The sequence below is a fragment of the Paramormyrops kingsleyae genome, chromosome 7, assembly GCF_048594095.1.
Source record: "Paramormyrops kingsleyae isolate MSU_618 chromosome 7, PKINGS_0.4, whole genome shotgun sequence".
Classification (NCBI taxonomy): Eukaryota; Metazoa; Chordata; class Actinopteri; order Osteoglossiformes; family Mormyridae; genus Paramormyrops; species Paramormyrops kingsleyae.
Window position 1 is genome coordinate 980,666 of NC_132803.1, and position 20,916 is coordinate 1,001,581.

At 44.0% G+C, this 20,916-nt stretch overlaps 1 protein-coding gene and 2 pseudogenes across 1 annotated transcript; all 3 read right to left on the bottom strand.

Moving 5' to 3' along the window:
• Positions 1 to 4,876, bottom strand: part of LOC140592054 (uncharacterized) — a 27,598-nt pseudogene extending 22,722 nt beyond the window's left edge.
• LOC111833217 (uncharacterized) overlaps positions 1 to 8,088 on the bottom strand; it is a 10,019-nt pseudogene extending 1,931 nt beyond the window's left edge.
• Positions 8,089 to 13,007: 4,919 nt separating this feature from the next.
• LOC111833218 (histone-lysine N-methyltransferase PRDM9-like) lies at positions 13,008 to 20,493 on the bottom strand. The gene is made up of 4 exons (XM_023791240.2): positions 20,354 to 20,493; positions 13,509 to 13,576; positions 13,237 to 13,409; positions 13,008 to 13,137 (listed from the first exon to the last, which is right to left on the bottom strand). Exons 2-4 carry the CDS (start codon positions 13,511 to 13,513, stop codon positions 13,016 to 13,018), a joined length of 300 nt encoding a protein of 99 aa, XP_023647008.1. The 5' UTR covers positions 13,514 to 13,576; positions 20,354 to 20,493; the 3' UTR covers positions 13,008 to 13,015.
• Positions 20,494 to 20,916: the final 423 nt, after the last annotated feature.

The following is a 20,916-nucleotide window of genomic DNA, read 5'->3' on the forward strand; positions in this document are numbered from 1 at the left end:
CCTCATCCAGTTGGAGTGTGGTTCTCTTCTGGCATCAATGTATGTCTCACACGGTTTGCCCTTGTAAACCTGAAACCACAGGCCTGTCAATATTAGACATCACCCCACTCAAGTTATGCCAGCACAGAATTTCCAGCTGATCAGTCAGATACTTACTACAGTCAGTCCTGCTACAACGCGAGTAATGTATTTCCGAAAAACTTCGCATTCACTTAAACTACGTATTTTAATGCACATATCCAATGGGAAAACTAGTTAAGGAAGTATAACTCCAAAACTTAGTAGCTGACGCCAAACAAAACGAATTACATAATAAAACTGATACCTACGGCCGATAATATAATTATGTGCATTTTAAATAAGAAATACTAATTAAGGCTGCACGATATTACTAGATATCACGATTATATGGTGCATGCGCCGTAATAACCGGGGCTATAGATCACGTGCGTAAACATTTGTCCAGCGGCTGGTTTTTCTGTACTGTACGGAAGTTTACTTACGCCCGCAATTTGATAAGCAGATTAGTAGTACGCCTAAAATGTCAATGAGATGTGTATTGTGACGCCCAAAAGTTAGTAATCTGTATAATCTCAGTATATCCTTATGTTTATGTTTATTAAACTCGGTTAGCGGAGCACACCACATGCTACTGCTTTGGTGTACCGTGGAAGCAATAAGCTGTTAAAACTGCCTGGCTCAAGCAGACTCAATATGAAAGGGAGACCACGCCGTAGCCTTCGCATCTAAAGAATATTTATTTACATAAAAGTAGAAAACATCAATATAGTGCATAAAATAAAGATAACGTATCTAGGAGAAATGAAGAAACATAGTCACGTATCTGCCGACGGAGCAGCAAGAAATGCACTTACATTTTCCATTTGCAACGGGTCCAGAAGATCAAAATACAGCCTATCCGTTATCCTCAAGCAAACATTTTACACAATAAATGCAATTCAGATGTTATGCCAACCAATAAAAAACCACCAAACCCTCTCTTAACATGCCTAAACGAAACCAGATTACACGTCTTAACAAACGGTGGCTCCCGAAACAACCCAAGGACTACAAACGTTTTAAAATTGGAGCAGCCCTGCGTACAAGTTCCTCCCCAACATAAAATTCTATTTCCAAAGCCTACGTTTTGCTGGTGTCCCCGCGGCTGAGCCACATACGGATCCCCCCCGTTCGACACACAAAAACAAATAAACAGGAAATAAAACAGAGCGGTCTCACCTGAGGCAGGGCGTTCACGTTGCTACAGGATAATCCAATTCGCAACTATTTCTCCTCGTTGCAAAAGGAACGACCAAATATTATAACAATGGCTGCCTTCGACTTTATGCAGCCGCTTACAGCACCGGCTTAAAGCAATGTATTCTGGTCCTGACGCAATGCATCATAGTTATCAAAGAGATCAGAGTGGCAGAGAGGAATTATTCCGAAAAGCTACGAACTCAGTTCTCCTCTGGTGACACAGCTTCCGTGTGGAAAAGTTTGAAAGACATCACCAGTTACAAGTCACCATCCCCCAGCACTGTGGAGAATCAACAACTGGCAGACTATCTGAACGAGTTCTATTGCAGGTTTGAGAGAACACCATTCTCACCTCATGCAACCCCCCTCTCCCCCACTCCTGCTGTATTGATCAGTGAAGACGAGGTGTGCCAAGTCTTCAAGAAGAACAAAAGAAGGAAGGCACCAGGCCCAGATGGTGTGACTCCAGCCTGTCTGAAAAGCTGTGCTGACCAGCTGGTCCCCATCTTCACTCAGATCTTCAACAGATCACTGGAGCTGTGTGAAGTCCCCTCTTGCTTCAAACGCTCCACCATCATTCCTGTCCCAAAGAAACCCAAAATTACTGGACTTAATGACTACAGACCTATAGCTCTAACGTCTGTGGTCATGAAATCATTTGAAAGACTGGTGTTGGATTATCTGAAGGACTTCACTGGACCCTTACTGGACCCCCTGCAGTTTGCTTATACAGCAAACAGGTCTGTGGATGATGCAGTCAACAGATTAGATTTTTTGTGTTTTTTTTTTACTTCAGCCGGCGCTGCAAAACGTCACCACACGTCACCATCTCACATGGTACAAACAACAAACAAGCAAATGTTCTCATTTGAACACACTTAACAAATGCTCCAAACAAAATACAGCAAGATACAGACAGGGGTAAATGGACAGAACAGAAAAAGTAATCATAATGGTAAGATCAAGGCTGAATATGCATCCAGAGTCTTAACAGCTTTTTTGATCCATGCAGGATTTGGAAATAAAGTCCCATTTCTATTTTAAAGCCCTGGATCCCTTCTTTGTCCATTTACATTTATGAATAAAATATTTCCCATATAAAATAAAAAGGTTTAATATAAATTTCCTATTGTATTCAATATCAGTCTTTTCATTAAAGAAAATCACATCCTTATTTCCCAATTTATTTTTTTTACTATAAAACACATTAAACATATTTTCAACTTCCAACCAAAAAGAAAAGACATACATACAATTGTAAAAAAGATGACAAATAGACTCAACGCTGAACTTACAAAAACAACATCGTTCATCAACACCGACTTTGAATCTCTGTAAAACCTGGTTTGATGGATATATTAAATGGAGAATCTCCCTCCCCAGGTGTGACACCTCCCTCACTTTATTGGTGACACAAAATCTACTATTATAATTCCAAACAAGTTTCCAATTGACACTACCAAATTCATTAATCCATCAATTTTTTGCTTGGGGTATTGAGTGTACCTGACACATTTTCCTGAACAGTTTATTAGAGCATCTTTTATCTTTGATGTTCACTCCATCAACCATAACATTTATACTATGAGAATCAACCAATGACCTATCCTCTTTTTTCCATCACAGACTTTTTTTTCCCAAAAGCATGCATTAACAGAGGATTTTTTCCAAAAACACATTTAGCATGAACCTACGTATAGCATTACTAATGGCGTTCCCAGTTGTGAGCAGGTCGTTCGTCACCCTCCCAATGAGTCAGAAATTCTTGCATGATGGGCTTGTACATTCAGGGTCACCAGACCATGAGTCAAAGTGGGTATGAGCCGATCGGTCCAGATGTCACAAACCACCAAATGAAAGTGGATGAACAGGCAGGAACAGGCTGGGGTGATGTCTTTGACTGGGAGGCCGTAGGAACCTTTTTCCATTTGCCTCCTAATGACTTTAGGCACAAGCACTACCTTTGCCACTTTTATGCAGCCTGGCATCCCTCCACACTTGGCCGGGCTGAACACCAATCTGCAGGGCTGTCGTCATCTCCTGTCCCCGCTCAGTGGCTGACGATGGTGCTGGTGTGGGGGATTTCCACACTCTCGTTGGACAACATTCAGACATCAATGCATTGTTAAGAAAATCCGTAGCTTTTAATAGGCATTATCAGAGTCAACAGTATCCTCAAGACGCACCTCTAATCATTCATACCTCCCTGTCCAGCACACTGCCGCCCAAGTTCTGGGACCATCATTTTCTGGTAGTCTTTTTAAGAACTATACAACATAGGGATAATGTCGAACAGCACCCTAAACATCCATAGGTCCTCCACCAAAACAGCCAGCCTGATGAGGTAGCAGAATTCTCTGGACCCCAGGCACTTTGTTGACCTTGCAAAAGTACCGGACCAACTGGAACCTCCACAAAAGGTTACCGGACCAACAGGAACCTCCGCAAAAGGTTACCGGACCAACAGGAACCTCCGCAAAAGGTTACCGGACCAACAGGAACCTCTGTGAATGGTTACCAGACCAACAGGAACCTCCACTAATGGTTACACGATCAGGAGACCCATGAGGTTGACACTGTCACCCACAAACAGCGCCCTCTCGATGTGGCATGCCGGGGCGTGCTGCAGGTACGGCACAAACTCCAGACACACACCCCGGAAAATCAGAAAGACACTCTCTGGCACCCACACCGAGGCCGGCGGGCACCTCCCCATCACATACTGCTCTTTGTTCTCTCTTAGTCTCTGACTCTCAACCTCTCGCAAAGAACAAAGCAAATACAAAAGCATATTTCCACCAATTCTTAGACTGGATTTTTTTTCATCTCAAAAGTAGTACCTATATTTCAATATTCATTACATATGTAAACAAAAGTACCGCCTACATTTTAATATCCATTACACACGTATGAATCATGTGACGCTACATCCCTATGGTACTGCCCACACATCAACCCCATGACCTTGAAGCACCACCCACCTGTCAAAATCAAAAAGCATAATCAGTATTCTCCCTGGAGAAGCTATTGATATACGTTTGGTAGAACACCTCTGGGATTCTTTTTGCTTAGAGCCCTTTGATGATCCTTACCCGATGGAGGAGGATGACCCCGCCCTCTGTCATGCCCTGACAGCAGCCTGTGGGAGCTGCAGGTATGTGTGTGTCGCCAGGGGAGGCTGACGGCCCTTTAATCCCGTCCTCACTGTGCACCCATCTTCTCTGACTCAGACCCTCCACAAACACTACCACCCAGACGTGTCCAAAACTGCCACGGTGATCAACGGGCCTCTTTCAGAGCAGGACAAAGACATCGGCGAGCTTGAGTTCTCGACGTGCGAGGTGACATGGTGTCATGCACTTGTTTCATGTCACGTTCCAGTTTTCCTGTCCTCTAGCTATGAATGAAGATGAGCAGCTCACTAGTCCTGGTTGGTTTGCTTGATTCTGGTGTACCTGTACCATGGGGTTCAGTGTGTTTGTGTGACACTGTGTCTGTAATTGGACAGCGCGCAGAGCCCGACAATCCCCAAGGGACTTCAGCTTGTAATAATTGCGTGTGAGATGGCGAGGTCTGCCATCTCACAATCTTTTTTTGGCTTGTCAAACTGCACTTTAACTCTAAAGTAAAAAAAAAAAAAATATATATATATATATATATATATATATATATATATATATATATATATATATATATATATATATATATATATATATATATATATATATACACACACACTTATCGAATGACTTTTTTGAGTTTCATTAGTATTCAATGGAATTTTGCAAGAGTTTCTAATTCAGTGTTTTGTTGCTAAAGACTACCTTCAAAATATTTTATATTATAAAACATGGTATCTCTGAATGTACGTGACAAACAAAACTCTAAAATCCACGCCTACAACTTAAAAGCAAAAAATACTTTGTACAGAATTCAAGAACATACACTTATTTGATCTACTGTGATAAAGCACTTAACTCAGTGAGTCTGCTGGTGTCTCTCTAGGGTTCCTAAACGACTGAAGCTCTTCTCACACTGGGAGCACTGGTAGGGCCTCTCTCCTGTGTGAATCCGTTGGTGTATCTTTAGGTTTCCTAACTGATTGAAGCTCTTCCCACACTGGGAGCACTGGAAGGGCCTTCTCCCTGTGTGAATCCGCTGGTGTCTCTTTAGGTTTCCTAACTGATTGAAGCTCTTCCCACACTGGGAGCACTGGAAGGGCCTTCTCCCTGTGTGAATCCGCTGGTGTCTCTTTAGGGCTCCTGAATGACTGAAGCTCTTCTCACACTGGGAGCACTGATAGGGCCTCTCTCCTGTGTGAATCCGCTGGTGTCTCTTTAGAGCTCCTGAATGACTGAAGCTCTTCTCACACTGGGAGCACTGATAGGGCCTCTCTCCTGTGTGAATCCGCTGGTGTATCTTTAGGGTTCCTAACTGATTGAAGCTCTTCCCACACTGGGAGCACTGGAAGTGCCTTCTCCCTGTGTGAATCTGCTGGTGTATCTTTAGGTTTCCTAACTGATTGAAGCTCTTCCCACACTGGGAGCACTGGAAGGGCCTTCTCCCTGTGTGAATCCGCTGGTGTCTCTTTAGGGTTCCTAAACAACTGAAGCTCTTCCCACACTGGGAGCACTGGTAGGGCCTCTCTCCTGTGTGAATCCGCTGGTGTGTCTTTAGGGCCCCCATCTGACTGAAGCTCTCCACACACTGGGAGCACTGGTAGGGCCTCTCTCCTGTGTGAATCCACTGGTGTCTCTTTAGAGCTCCTGAATGACTGAAGCTCTTCCCACACTGGGAGCACTGGTAGGGTCTCTCCCCTGTGTGAATCAGCTGGTGTCCCTTTAGGGCTCCTAACTGATTGAAGCTCTTCCCACACTGGGAGCACTGGTAGGGTCTCTCCCCTGTGTGAATCCGCCGGTGTGCCTTTAGGGTTTCTAAACGACTGAAGCTCTTCTCACACTGGGAGCACTGGTAGGGCCTCTCCCCTGTGTGAATCCGCTGGTGTCTCTTTAGGGTTCCTAAACAACTGAAGCTCTTCCCACACTGGGAGCACTGGTAGGGCCTCTCCCCTGTGTGAATCCGCTGGTGTCTCTTTATGGCCCCCATCTGACTGAAGCTCTTCCCACACTGAGTGCACTGGTAGGGCCTCTCCCCTGTGTGAACCCACTGGTGTCTCTTTAGGTCTCCTAATTGACTGAAGCTCTTTCCACACTCGGAGCACTTGTGGGGTCTCTCCTCCATGTGAGTCTGTTGGTGAATTTTACAACTGCTTTTCATATTGATTGTTTTTTAGGTCTGGTATTCCTGTCGTGTTGTTGGAGCATCTAAACCTGCTTCTTCCAAGGTACAGAGTGTGTTGGTACTGGGCTGAGCAGCACTGGGGCCAATAGAAGTTGGGAAATGCTGGGCTGGATTGACAGATCCAGCCCTCAGCTGTCTGACGTACTCCTCAGGGTGAGATCTTTTGATGCGTCTCTGCAGGTCATCTCACCTCATCCAGTTGGTGTGGTTCTCTTCTGGCATCAATGTATGTCTCACACGGTTTGCCCTTGTAAACCTGAAACCACAGGCCTGTCAATATTAGACATCACCCCACTCAAGTTATGCCAGCACAGAATTTCCAGCTGATCAGTCAGATACTTACTACAGTCAGTCCTGCTACAACGCGAGTAATGTATTTCCGAAAAACTTCGCATTCACTTAAACTGCGTACTATAATGCACATATCCAATGGGAAAACTGGTAGGGTCTGATATAAACTGATATAACTCCAAAACTTAGTAGCTGACGCCAAACAAAACCAATTACATAATAAAACTGATACCTACGGCCGATAATGTAATTATGTGCATTTTAAATAAGAAATACTAATTAAAGCTGCACGATATTACTAGATATCACGATTATATGGTGCATGCGCCGTAATAACCGGGGCTATAGATCACGTGCGTAAACATTTGTCCAGCGGCTGGCTTTTCTGTACTGTACGGAAGTTTACTTACGCCCGCAATTTGATAAACAGATTAGTAGTACGCCTAAAATGTCAATGAGATGTGTATTGTGACGCCCAAAAGTTAGTAATCTGTATAATCTCAGTATATCCTTATGTTTATTAAACTCGGTTAGCGGAGCACACCACATGCTACTGCTTTGGTGTATCGTGGAAGCAATAAGCTGTTAAAACTGCCTGGCTCAAGCAGACCCAATATGAAAGGGAGACCACGCCGTAGCCTTCGCATCTAAAGAATATTTATTTACGTAAAAGTAGAAAACATCAATATGGTGCATAAAATAAAGATAACATATCTAGGAGAAATGAAGAAACATAGTCACGTATCTGCCGACGGAGCAGCAAGAAACGCTGCCTATCCATTATCCTCAAGCAAACATTTTACACAATAAATGCAATTCAGATGTTATGCCAAACAATAAAAAACCACCAAACCCTCTCTTAACATGCCTAAACGAAACCAGATTACACGTCTCAACAAACGGTGGCTCCCGAAACAACCCAAGGACTACAAACGTTTTAAAATTGGAGCAGCCCTGCGTCCAAGTTCCCCCCCAACATACAATGCTATTTCCAAAGCCTACGTTTTGCTGGTGTCCCCGCGGCTGAGCCACATACGGATCCCCCCCGTTCGACACACAAAAACAAATAAACAGGAAATAAAACAGAGCGGTCTCACCTGAGGCAGGGCGTTCACGTTGCTCCAGGATAATCCAATTCGCCACTATTTCTCTTCGTTGCAAAAGGAACGACCAAATATAATAACAATGGCTGCCTTCGACTTTATGCAGCCGCTTACAGCACTGGCTTAAAGCAATGTATTCTGGTCCTGACGCAATGCATCATGGTTATCGTGGAGATCAGAGTGGCAAAGAGGAATTATTCCGAAAAGCTACGAACTCAGTTCTCCTCTGGTGACACAGCTTCTGTGTGGAAAAGTTTGAAAGACATCACCAGTTACAAGTCACCATCCCCCAGCACTGTGGAGAATCAACAACTGGCAGACGATCTGAACGAGTTCTATTGCAGGTTTGAGAGAACACCATTCTCACCTCCTGCAACCCCACTCCCGCTGTATTGATCAGTGAAGACGAGGTGCGCCAGGTCTTCAAGAAGAACAAAAGAAGGAAGGCACCAGGCCCAGATGGTGTGACTCCAGCCTGTCTGAAAAGCTGTGCTGACCAGCTGGTCCCCATCTTCACTCAGATCTTCAACAGATCACTGGAGCTGTGTGAAGTCCCCTCTTGCTTCAAACGCTCCACCATCATTCCTGTCCCAAAGAAACCCAAAAATACTGGACTTAATGACTACAGACCTGTAGCTCTAACGTCTGTGGTCATGAAATCATTTGGAAGACTGGTGTTGGATTATCTGAAGTACTTCACTGGACCCCCTGCAGTTTGCTTATACAGCAAATAGGTCTGTGGATGATGCAGTCAACAGATTAGATTTTTAGATTTTAGTTTAGGTTAGATTTTTTGTGGTTTTTTTTTTTTTTTTTTACTTCAGCCGGCGCTGCAAAACATCACCACGCATCACCATCTCACATGGTACAAACAACAAACAAGCAAATGTTCTCATTTGAACACACTTAACAAATTCTCCAAAGAAAATACAGCAAGATACAGACAGGGGTAAATGGACAGAATAGAAAAAGGAGAAAAAGTAATCATAATGGTAAGATCAAGGCTCAATATGCATCCAGAGTCTTAACAGCTTTTTTGATCCATGCAGGATTTGGAAATAAAGTCCGATTTCTATTTTAAAGTCCTGGATCCCTTCTTTGTCCATTTACATTTATGAATAAAATATTTCCCATGTAAAATAAAAAGGTTTAATATAAATTTCCTATTGTATTCAATATCAGTCTTTTCATTAAAGAAAATCACATCCTTATTTCCCAATTTATTTTTTTTACTATAAAACACATTAAACATATTTTCAACTTCCAACCAAAAAGAAAAGACATACATACAATTGTAAAAAAGATGACAAATAGACTCAACGCTGAACTTACAAAAACAACATTGTTCATCAACACCGACTTTGAATCTCTGTAAAACCTGGTTTGATGGATATATTAAATGGAGAATCTCCCTCCCCGGGTGTGACACCTCCCTCACTTTATTGGTGACACAAAATCTACTATTATAATTCCAAACAAGTTTCCAATTGACACTACCAAATTCATTAATCCATCTATTTTTTGCTTGGGGTATTGAGTGTACCTGACACATTTTCCTGAACAGTTTATTAGAGCATCTTTTATCTTTGATGTTCACTCCATCAACCATAACATTTATACTATGAGAATCAACCAATGACCTATCCTCTTTTTTCCATCACAGACTTTTTTTTTTCCAAAAGCATGCATTAACAGAGGATTTTTTTCCAAAAACACATTTAGCATGATCCTACGTATAGCATTACTAATGGCGTTCCCAGTTGTGAGCAGGTCGTTCGTCACCCTCCCAATGAGTCAGAAATTCTTGCATGATGGGCTTGTACATTCAGGGTCACCAGACCATGAGTCAAAGTGGGTATGAGCCGATCGGTCCAGATGTCACAAACCACCAAATGAAAGTGGATGAACAGGCAGGAACAGGCTGGGGTGATGTCTTTGACTGGGAGGCCGTAGGAACCTTTTTCCATTTGCCTCCTAATGACTTTAGGCACAAGCACTACCTTTGCCACTTTTATGCAGCCCGGCATCCCTCCACACTTGGCCGGGCTGAACACCAATCTGCAGGGCTGTCGTCATCTCCTGTCCGTGCTCAGTGGCTGATGATGGTGCTGATGTGGGGGATTTCCACACTCTCGTTGGACAACATTCAGACATCAATGCATTGTTAAGTAAATCCGTAGCTTTTAATAGGCATTATCAGAGTCAACAGTATCCTCAAGACGCACCTCTACTCATTCATACCTCCCTGTCCAGCACACTGTCGCCCAATTTCTGGGACCATCATTTTCTGGTAGTCTTTTTAAGAACTATACAACATAGGGATAATGTCGAACAGCACCCTAAACATCCATAGGTCCTCCACCAAAACAGCCAGCCTGATGAGGTAGCAGAATTCTCCGGACCCCAGGCACTTCGTTGACCTTGCAAAAGTACCAGATCAACAGGAACCTCCGCAAAAGGTTACTGGACCAACAGGAACCTCCACAAAAGGTTACCGGACCAACAGGAACCTCCGCAAAAGATTACCGGACCAACAGGAACCTCCGTAAAAAGGTTACCGGACCAACAGGAGCCTCTGCGAATGGTTACCAGACCAACAGGAACCTCCACTAATGGTTACACGATCAGGAGACCCATGAGGTCGACACTGTCACCCACAAACAGCGACCTCTCGATGTGGCATGCCGGGGCGTGCTGCAGGTACGGCACAAACTCCAGACACACACCCCGGAAAGTCAGAAAGACACTCTCTGGCACCCACACCGAGGCCGGCGGGCACCTCCCCATCACATACTGCTCTTTTTTCTCTCTTAGTTTCTGACTCTCAACCTCTCGCAAAGAACAAAGCAAATACAAAAGCATATTTCCACCAATTATTAGACTGGATTTTCTTTCATCTCAAAAGTAGTACCTATATTTCAATATTCATTACATATGTAAACAAAAGTACCGCCTACATTTTAATATCCATTACACACGTATGAATCATGTGACGCTACATCCCTATGGTACTGCCCACACATCAACCCCATGACCTTGAAGCACCACCCACCTGTCAAAATCAACTAGTTTGAGAAAAGCATAATCAGTATTCTCCCTGGAGAAGCTATTGATATACGTTTGGTAGAACACCTCTGGGATTCTTATGCTTAGAGCCCTTTGATGATCCTTACCCGATGGAGGAGGATGACCCCGCCCTCTGTCATGCCCTCGACAGCAGCCTGTGGGAGCTGCAGGTATGTGTGTGTCGCCAGGGGAGGCTGACGGCCCTTTAATCCCGTCCTCACTGTGCACCCATCTTCTCTGACTCAGACCCTCCACAAACACTACCACCCAGATGTGTCCAAAACTGCCACGGTGATCAACAGGCCTCTTTCAGAGCAGGACAAAGACATCGGCGAGCTTGAGTTCTCGACGTGCGAGGTGACATGGTGTCATGCACTTGTTTCACGTCACGTTCCAGCTTTCCTGTCCTCTAGCTATGAATGACGATGAGCAGCTCACTAGTCCTGGTTGGTTTGCTTGATTCTGGTGTACCTGTACCATGGGGTTCAGTGTGTGTGTGTGACACTGTGTCTGTAATTGAACAGCACGCAGAGCCTGACAATCCCCAAGGGACTTCATCTTGTAATAATTTACAAATGAAAACTCATACGATCACTTAATAATGGTTTTCCTATGCAATCAGCATATGGGATTACCGCAATTTAACTGCTTCTGAAGCTGTATTTTGGTTTGGTTGACTGTTTTTAATAGTTAAATATTATGGAAAAACAGGGCTTGTTTATTAGCTTAATATTGCTATATTCAAACAATTCTTCAATAATTTAATGTACATAAACAAATGTGCTTTCCAGTTAGGTGGATGAAACCTGTGGCCTGTACTACGAAGCAGGGTTACTGGCATATCGGGGTAACTTGTCAGATTTAAGGTACCACAGTTTAAATGGACTTCATATTCGCTCACTTACATTTTGCCCAGACTACCTTAAATCCAACAAGTTACCCCGATAAGCCGGTAACCCCGCTTCATAGTACAGGCCACAGATCTTTAAAATATAAAGCAGGCCTGTAGTACCAAACACAACCTATACAGACAGTGCAAGTACACAGTGCAAATCCCAGTGGATCCTAGTGGAGCCTTGGCCATTTCCTGGCTGTTCACAAAATGAAACGTGCAGTAAGCATTTATTGTTAATGGTGTTAAACATGTTTATTTTGCAAACTGAACTGCCTAATTCAACTTTTTAGGTGCTCATTACATGAGCTGTCATGTAGCTGTAATTCTAACACAGTAGGCAGTTGAAGCATTATTTACCACTTCAGTCTTGTAAAAGTCCAGCATAGTAAAAATCACTTACTACAGCCAGCGGCAGCTTTCAATGTTTCCCAGACTAGTTAAAATCACTTATGAAAGCTGCCGCTGGTTGTAAAGGTTTCCCAGACTGGATCTGTTGACCCCAACATAAACTGGTATCACTTCTAACAGATAACAGAAAAAGCTCACTGAATGACATTTGAGTTTCATTAGTATTCAATGGAATTTTGCAAGTGTCTAATTCAGTGTTTTGTAGCTAAAGACTACCTTCAACATATTCTATACTATAAAACATTGCCTCTCTGAATATACGTGACAAACAAAACTCTAAAATCCACACCTACAACTTCAAAGCAAAAAATACTTTGTAAAGAATTCAAGAATATACACTTATTTGATTGACTGTAACAAAGGACTGAACTCAGTGAGTCCGCTGGTGTATCTTTAGGTTTCCTAAATGACTGAAGCTCTTCTCACACTGGGAGCACTGGTAGGGCCTCTCCCCTGTGTGACTCCGCTGGTGTCTCTTTAGGTTTCCTAAATGACTGAAGCTCCCCCCACATTCGGAGCACTGGTGGGGCCTCTCCTCCATGAGAGTCTGTTGGTGAATTTTACAACTGCTTTTCATATTGATTGTTTCTGCTTCTTCCAGGGTACCGAGTGTGTTGGTACTGGGCTGAGCAGCACTGGGGTCAATAGAAGTTGTGAAATGCTGGGCTGTGTTGAGAGACACAGCCATCAGCTATGTGAAGTACTCCTCAGGGTGAGATCTTTTGATGTGTCTCTGCAGGTAAATCTCCACTGCGAAGGACAAGGGACACTGAGAACATGGGAATCCTTGGTAGGATTCCACCGCTCTCCTTGCTGGGGACAAGATAGAGACAAGTCAGTCAGTACTGAGATGGGACAGGGTTAATAGAAATAAGAAAAAAAAGATGACAAAGGTACAAGAAACACAAATACCTTTTGAAGAGCAGTCAAAGGTGATGCCCAGATCCTTGGCATAATCTTCCCCGTACCATACCAGGAGCTCCTGCCTGGGGGCAATGGGCTTGCAGCAGCGATATAAGATGTTCCCTTTGTGCTGGAAGGCCACCAGGTTCTGCTCCTCCTCATCACGGGCACAGTTCACATACCTGACACACAGGCAGAGGCAGACATGACCAGTATACATACCATATGTATGTATGTATGACTGCAGCACGGACAGAGACTCAGTAATGGTGTCATCTCACCTCATCCAGTTGGAGTGTGATTCTCTCCTGGCATCAATGTATGTCTCACACTGTTTGCCCTTGTAAACCTGAAACCACAGGCCTGTGAGTAATAGACATCACCCCACTCAAGTTATGCCAGTAAAGAACTTCCAGTTGATCAGTCAGATACCTAACTACAGTCAGTCCTGTTACAATGTGAGAAATGCATTTAGAAAAACTTTGCATTCACCAATACTGTGTACATAACCAATGGGAAAACTAGTTAAGGGAGTGTAACTGTAATTCCTTGAAAAAATACCCTGGGCAAACCAAGACATTTGTATTGACATCGGTTACCAGTCACACTGTTAAACATCGTTATTCGCCTAGAAGTTCACAAGTGGTTCTTCCCTATTTTGACTCAAGCAAAATTATGCAAAAAATGATTGGACAGCCTGTATTCACGATATGCTTCAGCAGAAAGGATAAGGCAATAACCCTTGGAGAAACATCAGCAATCAAGGTTGCTCCTGATCGAAGCATTGACTCTGTTCTTTTATTTCAAAGGCTCCTAGTAGTCTCCAAATCTGGTGAGTTGTCATTGCAGGAGGTCATGAATTAGGAACTTAATCCTTTTCCTCCTGCCCTCTTTGAAGCCAGGAACATTTTCCGAAAGGCTGATAAGCCTCAACTAGCTCATGCCATCAGACATGGAGAAAGTTATGGTGGAATCGCACGCTCATATGCTGACTTCACAATCTGGCATTATGGTTCAGCCCCAACCATTGTCTTTGATGGCTATGAAGAAGGGCCAACTATTAAGGACAATACACATCTGAGGAGAGGACACAATATTCATCCAGTTGTCAGCTTCACTGCTGACACAGAATTCTCTGGGAAGAGTTTCTTTCAAGAGATGTCAATAAGCAGAAACACATCAAGATGGTGAGTGAGGAACTGAGAAAAAGGGGTTGCACTGTAATCAATGCAACTGGTGATGCTGATGTTGACATAGTGAAAGCAGCGGTTGAGGCATCTCTTCTGCGCACAACTACTCTGATCGGAGAAGATACAGCTCTCCTCGTCTTACTTTGTTACTATGCACAACAAGATAATAAGAGTCTGTACTTCAAATCAGACAGGTCGAGAGCTGCAGGTAGCCCTAAAGAGTATGACATTAACCATGTCAAAGAAGTTTTTGGACATGAGGTATGTCCTCAGTTGTTATTTGTCCATGCCATGACAGGTTGTGACACAACATCACGGATTTTTGGTGTGGGGGAAAAAAAGACTGCTTTCCAGAAGCTTTTAAAAGGAGATCCTTTCCTTCAGTCATGTGCTAATACTTTTACCATCCCAAATCAGACCACAGAAATAATCGATGAATTAGGATGGCAAGGAATGGCTGTACTCTTTGGTGGGAAGAACACAGATTCTCTTGCAACATTACGGCACAACATCTTCAGCAAAAAGGTTGCTTCTGCTTCATCATTTGTAGCACCCGAGCGCCTGCCTCCAACTGAATCTGCTACTGAACTTCACTGTCGCAGAGTATACTACCAGGTTATGATCTGGATGGGAAAGGCAGAGGGTATGAATGCCAAAAACTGGGGGTGGAACTTGCTGGATAATCAGTTCATCCCAATCATGTCAAGAATTAATGCTGCTCCTGATAATCTACTGAAAGTTATTCATTGTAACTGCACCAACTCCTGCAAGACACACCGCTGCTGTTGTAGACGATATGGATTACCATGCACTACTGCCTGAGGATCCTGTCAAAATCAAAGATGTGACAATCCACACAACAAATTCCTTCCAGAAGAGTCAGATGAAGAGGATGATGAATTATATGAAAGGTTGTTTAAATCCTATTTTTAAATTTGGTGAAAAAGGATTATATAATCCTCTCCTGGAGCCGACACCTTATCGTGGTGGAGAGTAGGGCTGCACGATAAATCGTATTTTTATCATGATAACGATATTTATGACCCACGATCAGTTAATAAATATCGTCGCGATTTTACAGTATAAAGACCAAACTTTTTTATGGGCGGAGTTTACGGATTGGACTGCGTCACTATGACGTTACTGCGTCTAGATTGCAAGCGCTTTCTGAAGCAGTAGAAGTCAATAGCAGCAATAACAGTCAGTCAGAATAAACATATGATGGCGGAGCAACGTGAGGGAAGTGCAGAAGTGCGATCGTTAGTTCCTAAAAAGGGTCATACTCAGTCGTCTGGAACTATTTCGGTTTCGAGGAATGTGATGTTGATCAGGTACGAGTCTTGTGCAAACTTTGCTCCTGTTCCGTCCAGACGTCCCAAGGTAACACAACAAACCTCATAAACCACCTTAAAAGCCACCACAAAGTACACTATCAAGAATTTCAACGACTGAAGGCACAAACAGCAACAACAAAAAATTCCCAGCCATCTACAACACAGACAACAATATCAGGGACATTGTTCAACGCAATACCATATCTGCCTAGCTCGCAAAGACACCGGGAAATAACAGAGGCGATCACGTACCATATAGCCAAGGATATGTGTCCAATAACCACCGTGAGCAGTGAGGGGTTTAAAAAAATGATCACAACACTTGATAAAAGATATAGCATTCCCTCACGCAACCATTTTTCCAATGTTGCGCTGCCCTCGCTGTATGCGGAATGACGAAAAGAAATAGAAAGAGAAATTCTCAGCCTTGAATATTTTGCTGCCACGACCGACTTATGGTCAAGCAGAACTGCAGAACCGTATTTGAGCTTGACAGTTCATTTTATTGACAGCGAGTTTGAGATGAAAAGCAAGCTTTTGCAAACTTCGTTTTTCCCACAAGACCATACAGCGGAGTTTATTGCAGTGGGCCTCAAAGAAGCGATGTCCGCTTGGGGCTTGGTGGAAGATAGACTTGTGTGCATCTCAACGGACAACGCAGCTAATATGATTAGGGCAGCATCTGTGAATAACTGGCCGAGGCTACACTGCTTTGGTCACAGACTTCATTTAGCCATCGGTAAGTTGTATGTTTTTTTCCCAGATATATTGAAACAATGTGACAATTTAAAAATATGAATTGTTGTTATTGTTGTTTTAGTGATATTATAATGACACATTATAATGACAATGAATCATATGTCTACAGTATAATAATCATCATTTTTATTCTGCTAATCTATCAAAATAGATACATTTAAAAGTTAAAAAAATATTTGATTAGTCAAATACAGTACTATTATGTTAATGTTTGTGAACCCCGATGAGTTTAGAATAAGTGAGTGTTTATTATTTATTAATAAATGTTTGATAATTGTCTTATGTAGGTATATATAATTAGTGAAATAAAAAACATTTTTTTTTATTTCTGATCAAAAGTTGCATAAACAACAAGAGTCTTCCTGTGTCTTACTGTTTTTTTCTGATCATGTTTATTTCCTGAAGAGAATGCCATGAAGGATCCAAGAATTGACCGGGCTGTGGGGCTCTGTAAAAAGTTGGTGAGCTCCTTCTCTTACAGCTGGAAGCGTAAGAGAGAGTTTTTATCTGCACAAAAGGAGATGAAACTCCCAGAGCACTCACTGAAAACAGAGTGTCCAACAAGGTGGGGATCACGTCAGGCCATGATAGAGAGAATCATCGAGCAGCAAAAGGCCATTGCACATGTCCTGTCCTCTGACAAGAAGTCTCGTCATCTTATCCCAACATGGCAGGACATGGACGTACTAGAGGCAATCAACAAATCCTTGCACCCTCTAGTTAATTTTACAGATGCACTGTCTGGCGAGAAGTACGTCAGCGTGTCATTTGTTAAGCCAGTTCTTCATCTTTTCAACGCATCAATCTTGAAAGTTAAGGATGATGATACTGACCTGTCAAGAGCAATCAAGTCTAAAATTTTGGAGTACCTAAACGAAAAATACAGTGACCCAGACATCCAAGCTCTATTGGACATGGCATCTACGGTGGATCCACGATTTAAGATGAGATACACGGCTGAGGACAACAAAACAACAACTCAATCCAGACTCAAAGCTGAGATGCAGACTTTGGCAATGATGGTAAAAATGAGCTGCACTGAGATCTATATTAGTGTTTTGAGTCTCAATTAGTTAAATTTGTTCTAAATGCCTTTTTCTGTGTTTAGGTGCCACCCCAAGAAACAGCACAAGAGACCAGCGAGGAGGAAGCTGAAACTGGATGTGCCCCAAAGAAAAAGATGACTTTAGGAAGCTACTTTAAAACTGCTGAACAAGCCTTGCCACCTAACAACCAGGAATCCAGTGTAGCCTGTGAGCTAGAATCTTACTTGCAGTCAAGCTACCTGGATAGTGAGGGGGACCCATTAAAATGGTGGAAAGAACATGAAAAGATCTACCCAAGGCTTTCAAAAGTGGCAAAAAAATACTTGTGCATACCAGCCACAAGCTCTCCTTCAGAGAGGGCTTTCAGTTCCGGTGGAAGTGTAGTTACTTGCTTGCGGTCTTCCCTAAAGCCCGATCAAGTTGACAGGCTTGTGTTCTTAGCCAAAAATCTGTAACATGTTGTAAAATTTTTTTTATTCTTATTTGATTTTATTACAAGTTGATGTAAAAGAGGCAGTTTAATTTTATTTATTTACCACAGCTAAGAAAAACTCTCCATTCTAAACATGTTTGGTTTGTTTATTTTTCTTTATTTGTGGCTGTAAAGTGCAATAAGAATACACAAGTGAATAAAAGTTCATTAACAAAGGAATAATCGTCATTATTAATCGTGATAAAAATTTTGAGCAAAATAATCGTGATAATCATTTTTTCTGTTATCGTGCAGCCCTAGTGGAAAGGTTTGCGTGTTCCAATGATCCCAGGAGCTAAGTTGCCTGGGGCTTTAAGCCCCTGGTAGGGTCACCCAAGGCAAACAGGTCCTGGGTGAGGAACCAGACGAAGTGCGGCTCACAAGACCCCTTATGATGAGTTATAACATGGATCCACGATTTCCCTTGCCCGGACGTGGGTCACCGGGGCCCCCCCGCTGGAGCCAGGCCTGGGGGTGGGGCTCGATGGCGAGCGCCTGGTGGCCAGGCCTACACCCATGGGGCCTGTTCGGGCACAGCCCGAACAAGGCACGTGGATCCCCCCTCCAATGGGCTCACCACCTGTAGGAGGGGCCATAGGGGTCGGGTGCAGTGTGAGTTGGGCAGTGGCCGAAGGCGGGGACCTTGGCGTTCCGATCCTTGGCTGCAGAAGCTAGCTCTAGGGACATGGAATGTCACCTCTCTGATGGGGAAGGAGCCTGAGCTGGTGCGTGAGGCTGTGAGGTTCCGACTAGATGTAGTCGGGCTCGCCTCGACGCACGGCTTGGGCTCTGGAACCAGTCTCCTCGAAGGGGGTTGGACCCTCTTCCACTCTGGAGTTGCTCACTGGGAGAGGCGCCGAGCCAGGGTGGGCATACTTATTGCTCCCTGGCTGGGCGCCTGCACATTGGGGTTTACCGCAGTAGACGAGAGGGTAGCCTCCCTTCGCCTTCGAGTGGGGGGACGGGTCCTGACTGTTGTTTGTGCTTATGCGCCAAACGGCAGTTCAGAATACCCACCCTTTTTGGAGTCCTTGGAAGGGGTGTTGGAGAGCGCTCCCCCCGGGGACTCTCTTGTTCTGCTGAGGGACTTCAATGGCCACGTGGGCAATGACAGTGAGACCTGGAGTGGCGTGAGTGGGAGGAACGGCCCCCCCGATCTGAACCCGAGTGGTGTTCTGTTGTTGGACTTCTGAGCTCGTCATGGATTGAGAGAGTGCTCTCTCCAGGTCGGGGAGGAGGTCCTTCCCCTAGTGGAGGAGTTTAAGTATCTCGGGGTCTTGTTCACGAGTGAGGGAAGGATGGAGCAGGAGATCGACAGGCAGATCGGTGCGGCGTCAGCAGTGATGCGGGTGCTGCCATGGTGAAGAAGGAGCTGAGCCAAAAGGCAACGCTCTCGATTTACCAGTCGATCAACGTTCCTACCCTCACCTATGGTCATGAGCTGTGGGTAATGACCAAAAGAACGATATCGCGAGTGCAAGCGGCCGAAATGAGTTCTCTCCGCAGGGTGGCTGGGCTCTCCCTTAGAGATAGGGTGAGGAGCTCGGTCATTCGGGAGGGACTCAGAGTAGAGCCGTTGCTCCTCCGCATTGAGAGGAGCCAGATGAGGTCAGGATACCTCCTGGACGCCTCCCTGGTGAGGTGTTCCGGGCATGTCCCACTGGGAGGAGGCCCCGGGGAAGACCCAGGACACGCTGGAGGGACTATGTCTCTCGGCTGGCCTGGGAACGCCTCGGGATCCCCCCAGATGAACTGGAGGAAGTGGCCGGGGAGAGGGAAGTCTGGGTTTCCCTGCTGAGACTGCTGCCCCCGCGACCCGACCTCGGATAAGCGGAAGTAAATGGATGGATGGATGGATTATATAATTATTCAATTATTTTATTACCAGTTACTAAGCAAATACTTATACAAACAAATACTTCTAAAATTAACTGATGATACTAATTGGCTTACAGGGTCAAAAACCTATTATTTAAACTCAAATTCAACCTTCTAAGCTGGATAGTACTTGAGATAGACCCCTTTTAAGGCCCTGGTAGCCATCTTGGACGCCATCTTGAAAATTTTAGTCAGATTTTACTAGGTTTCTAGTATGTCATTTAGCAGGTTCAATAGTAATAGAATCCATAAAAAAATCTTTTGTATCAATTTTTTGATGTTAAACCATATACTGACCCATCTATACACCTAAAATATCAATGAGATGTGCATTGTGACGTCCAAAAGTTAGTAAGCGGTATAATTTCAGCATATCCTTATGTTTATAAAACTCAGTTAGCGGAGCACAACAACAAATAAACAGGAAATAAAACAGAGCTGTCTCACCTGAGGCAGGGCGTTCACGTTGCTCCAGGATAACCCAATTCACTGGTATTTCTCTCCGTTGCAACGGGGGCGACCAAATAACAATAGGTGCGATCGACTTCATGCAGCCGCTTATAGTGCTGGCTTAAAGCAATGCATTCTGGTCCTGACACCTCGCGAGAGCAAGACGACATATCGTGCATTCCATTTGCCCTCGGAACTCGGAATTTCCGAGTCGGATTCCGAGTTTCGAAGCCGGAAGTGATGACATGCGCGCTCCCGTTTCTCGAAGAATCCGAGAAATATCTCGGATAACGCAGAGGATCCCGAGTTCAGAATCGAAGATGGCTGCGCCCTTTATCAACAGAAGGGAAAGTTGTAGTTAAGCACTACTTCTCATTTCTGGCTCATTAAATCGGTCGCACACACTATACCGTCCAACTTATCTATGGACGTGTTGCTACGGAGTTTTATACGTGAAGCACCGCGCGTAATATCATGTTATCAAGTGATATGGCTAGCAATGGCTACCAATTAACCGGTCTAGAATTGGATTTCATGATTAGTCGGATTATTTGTCGGAT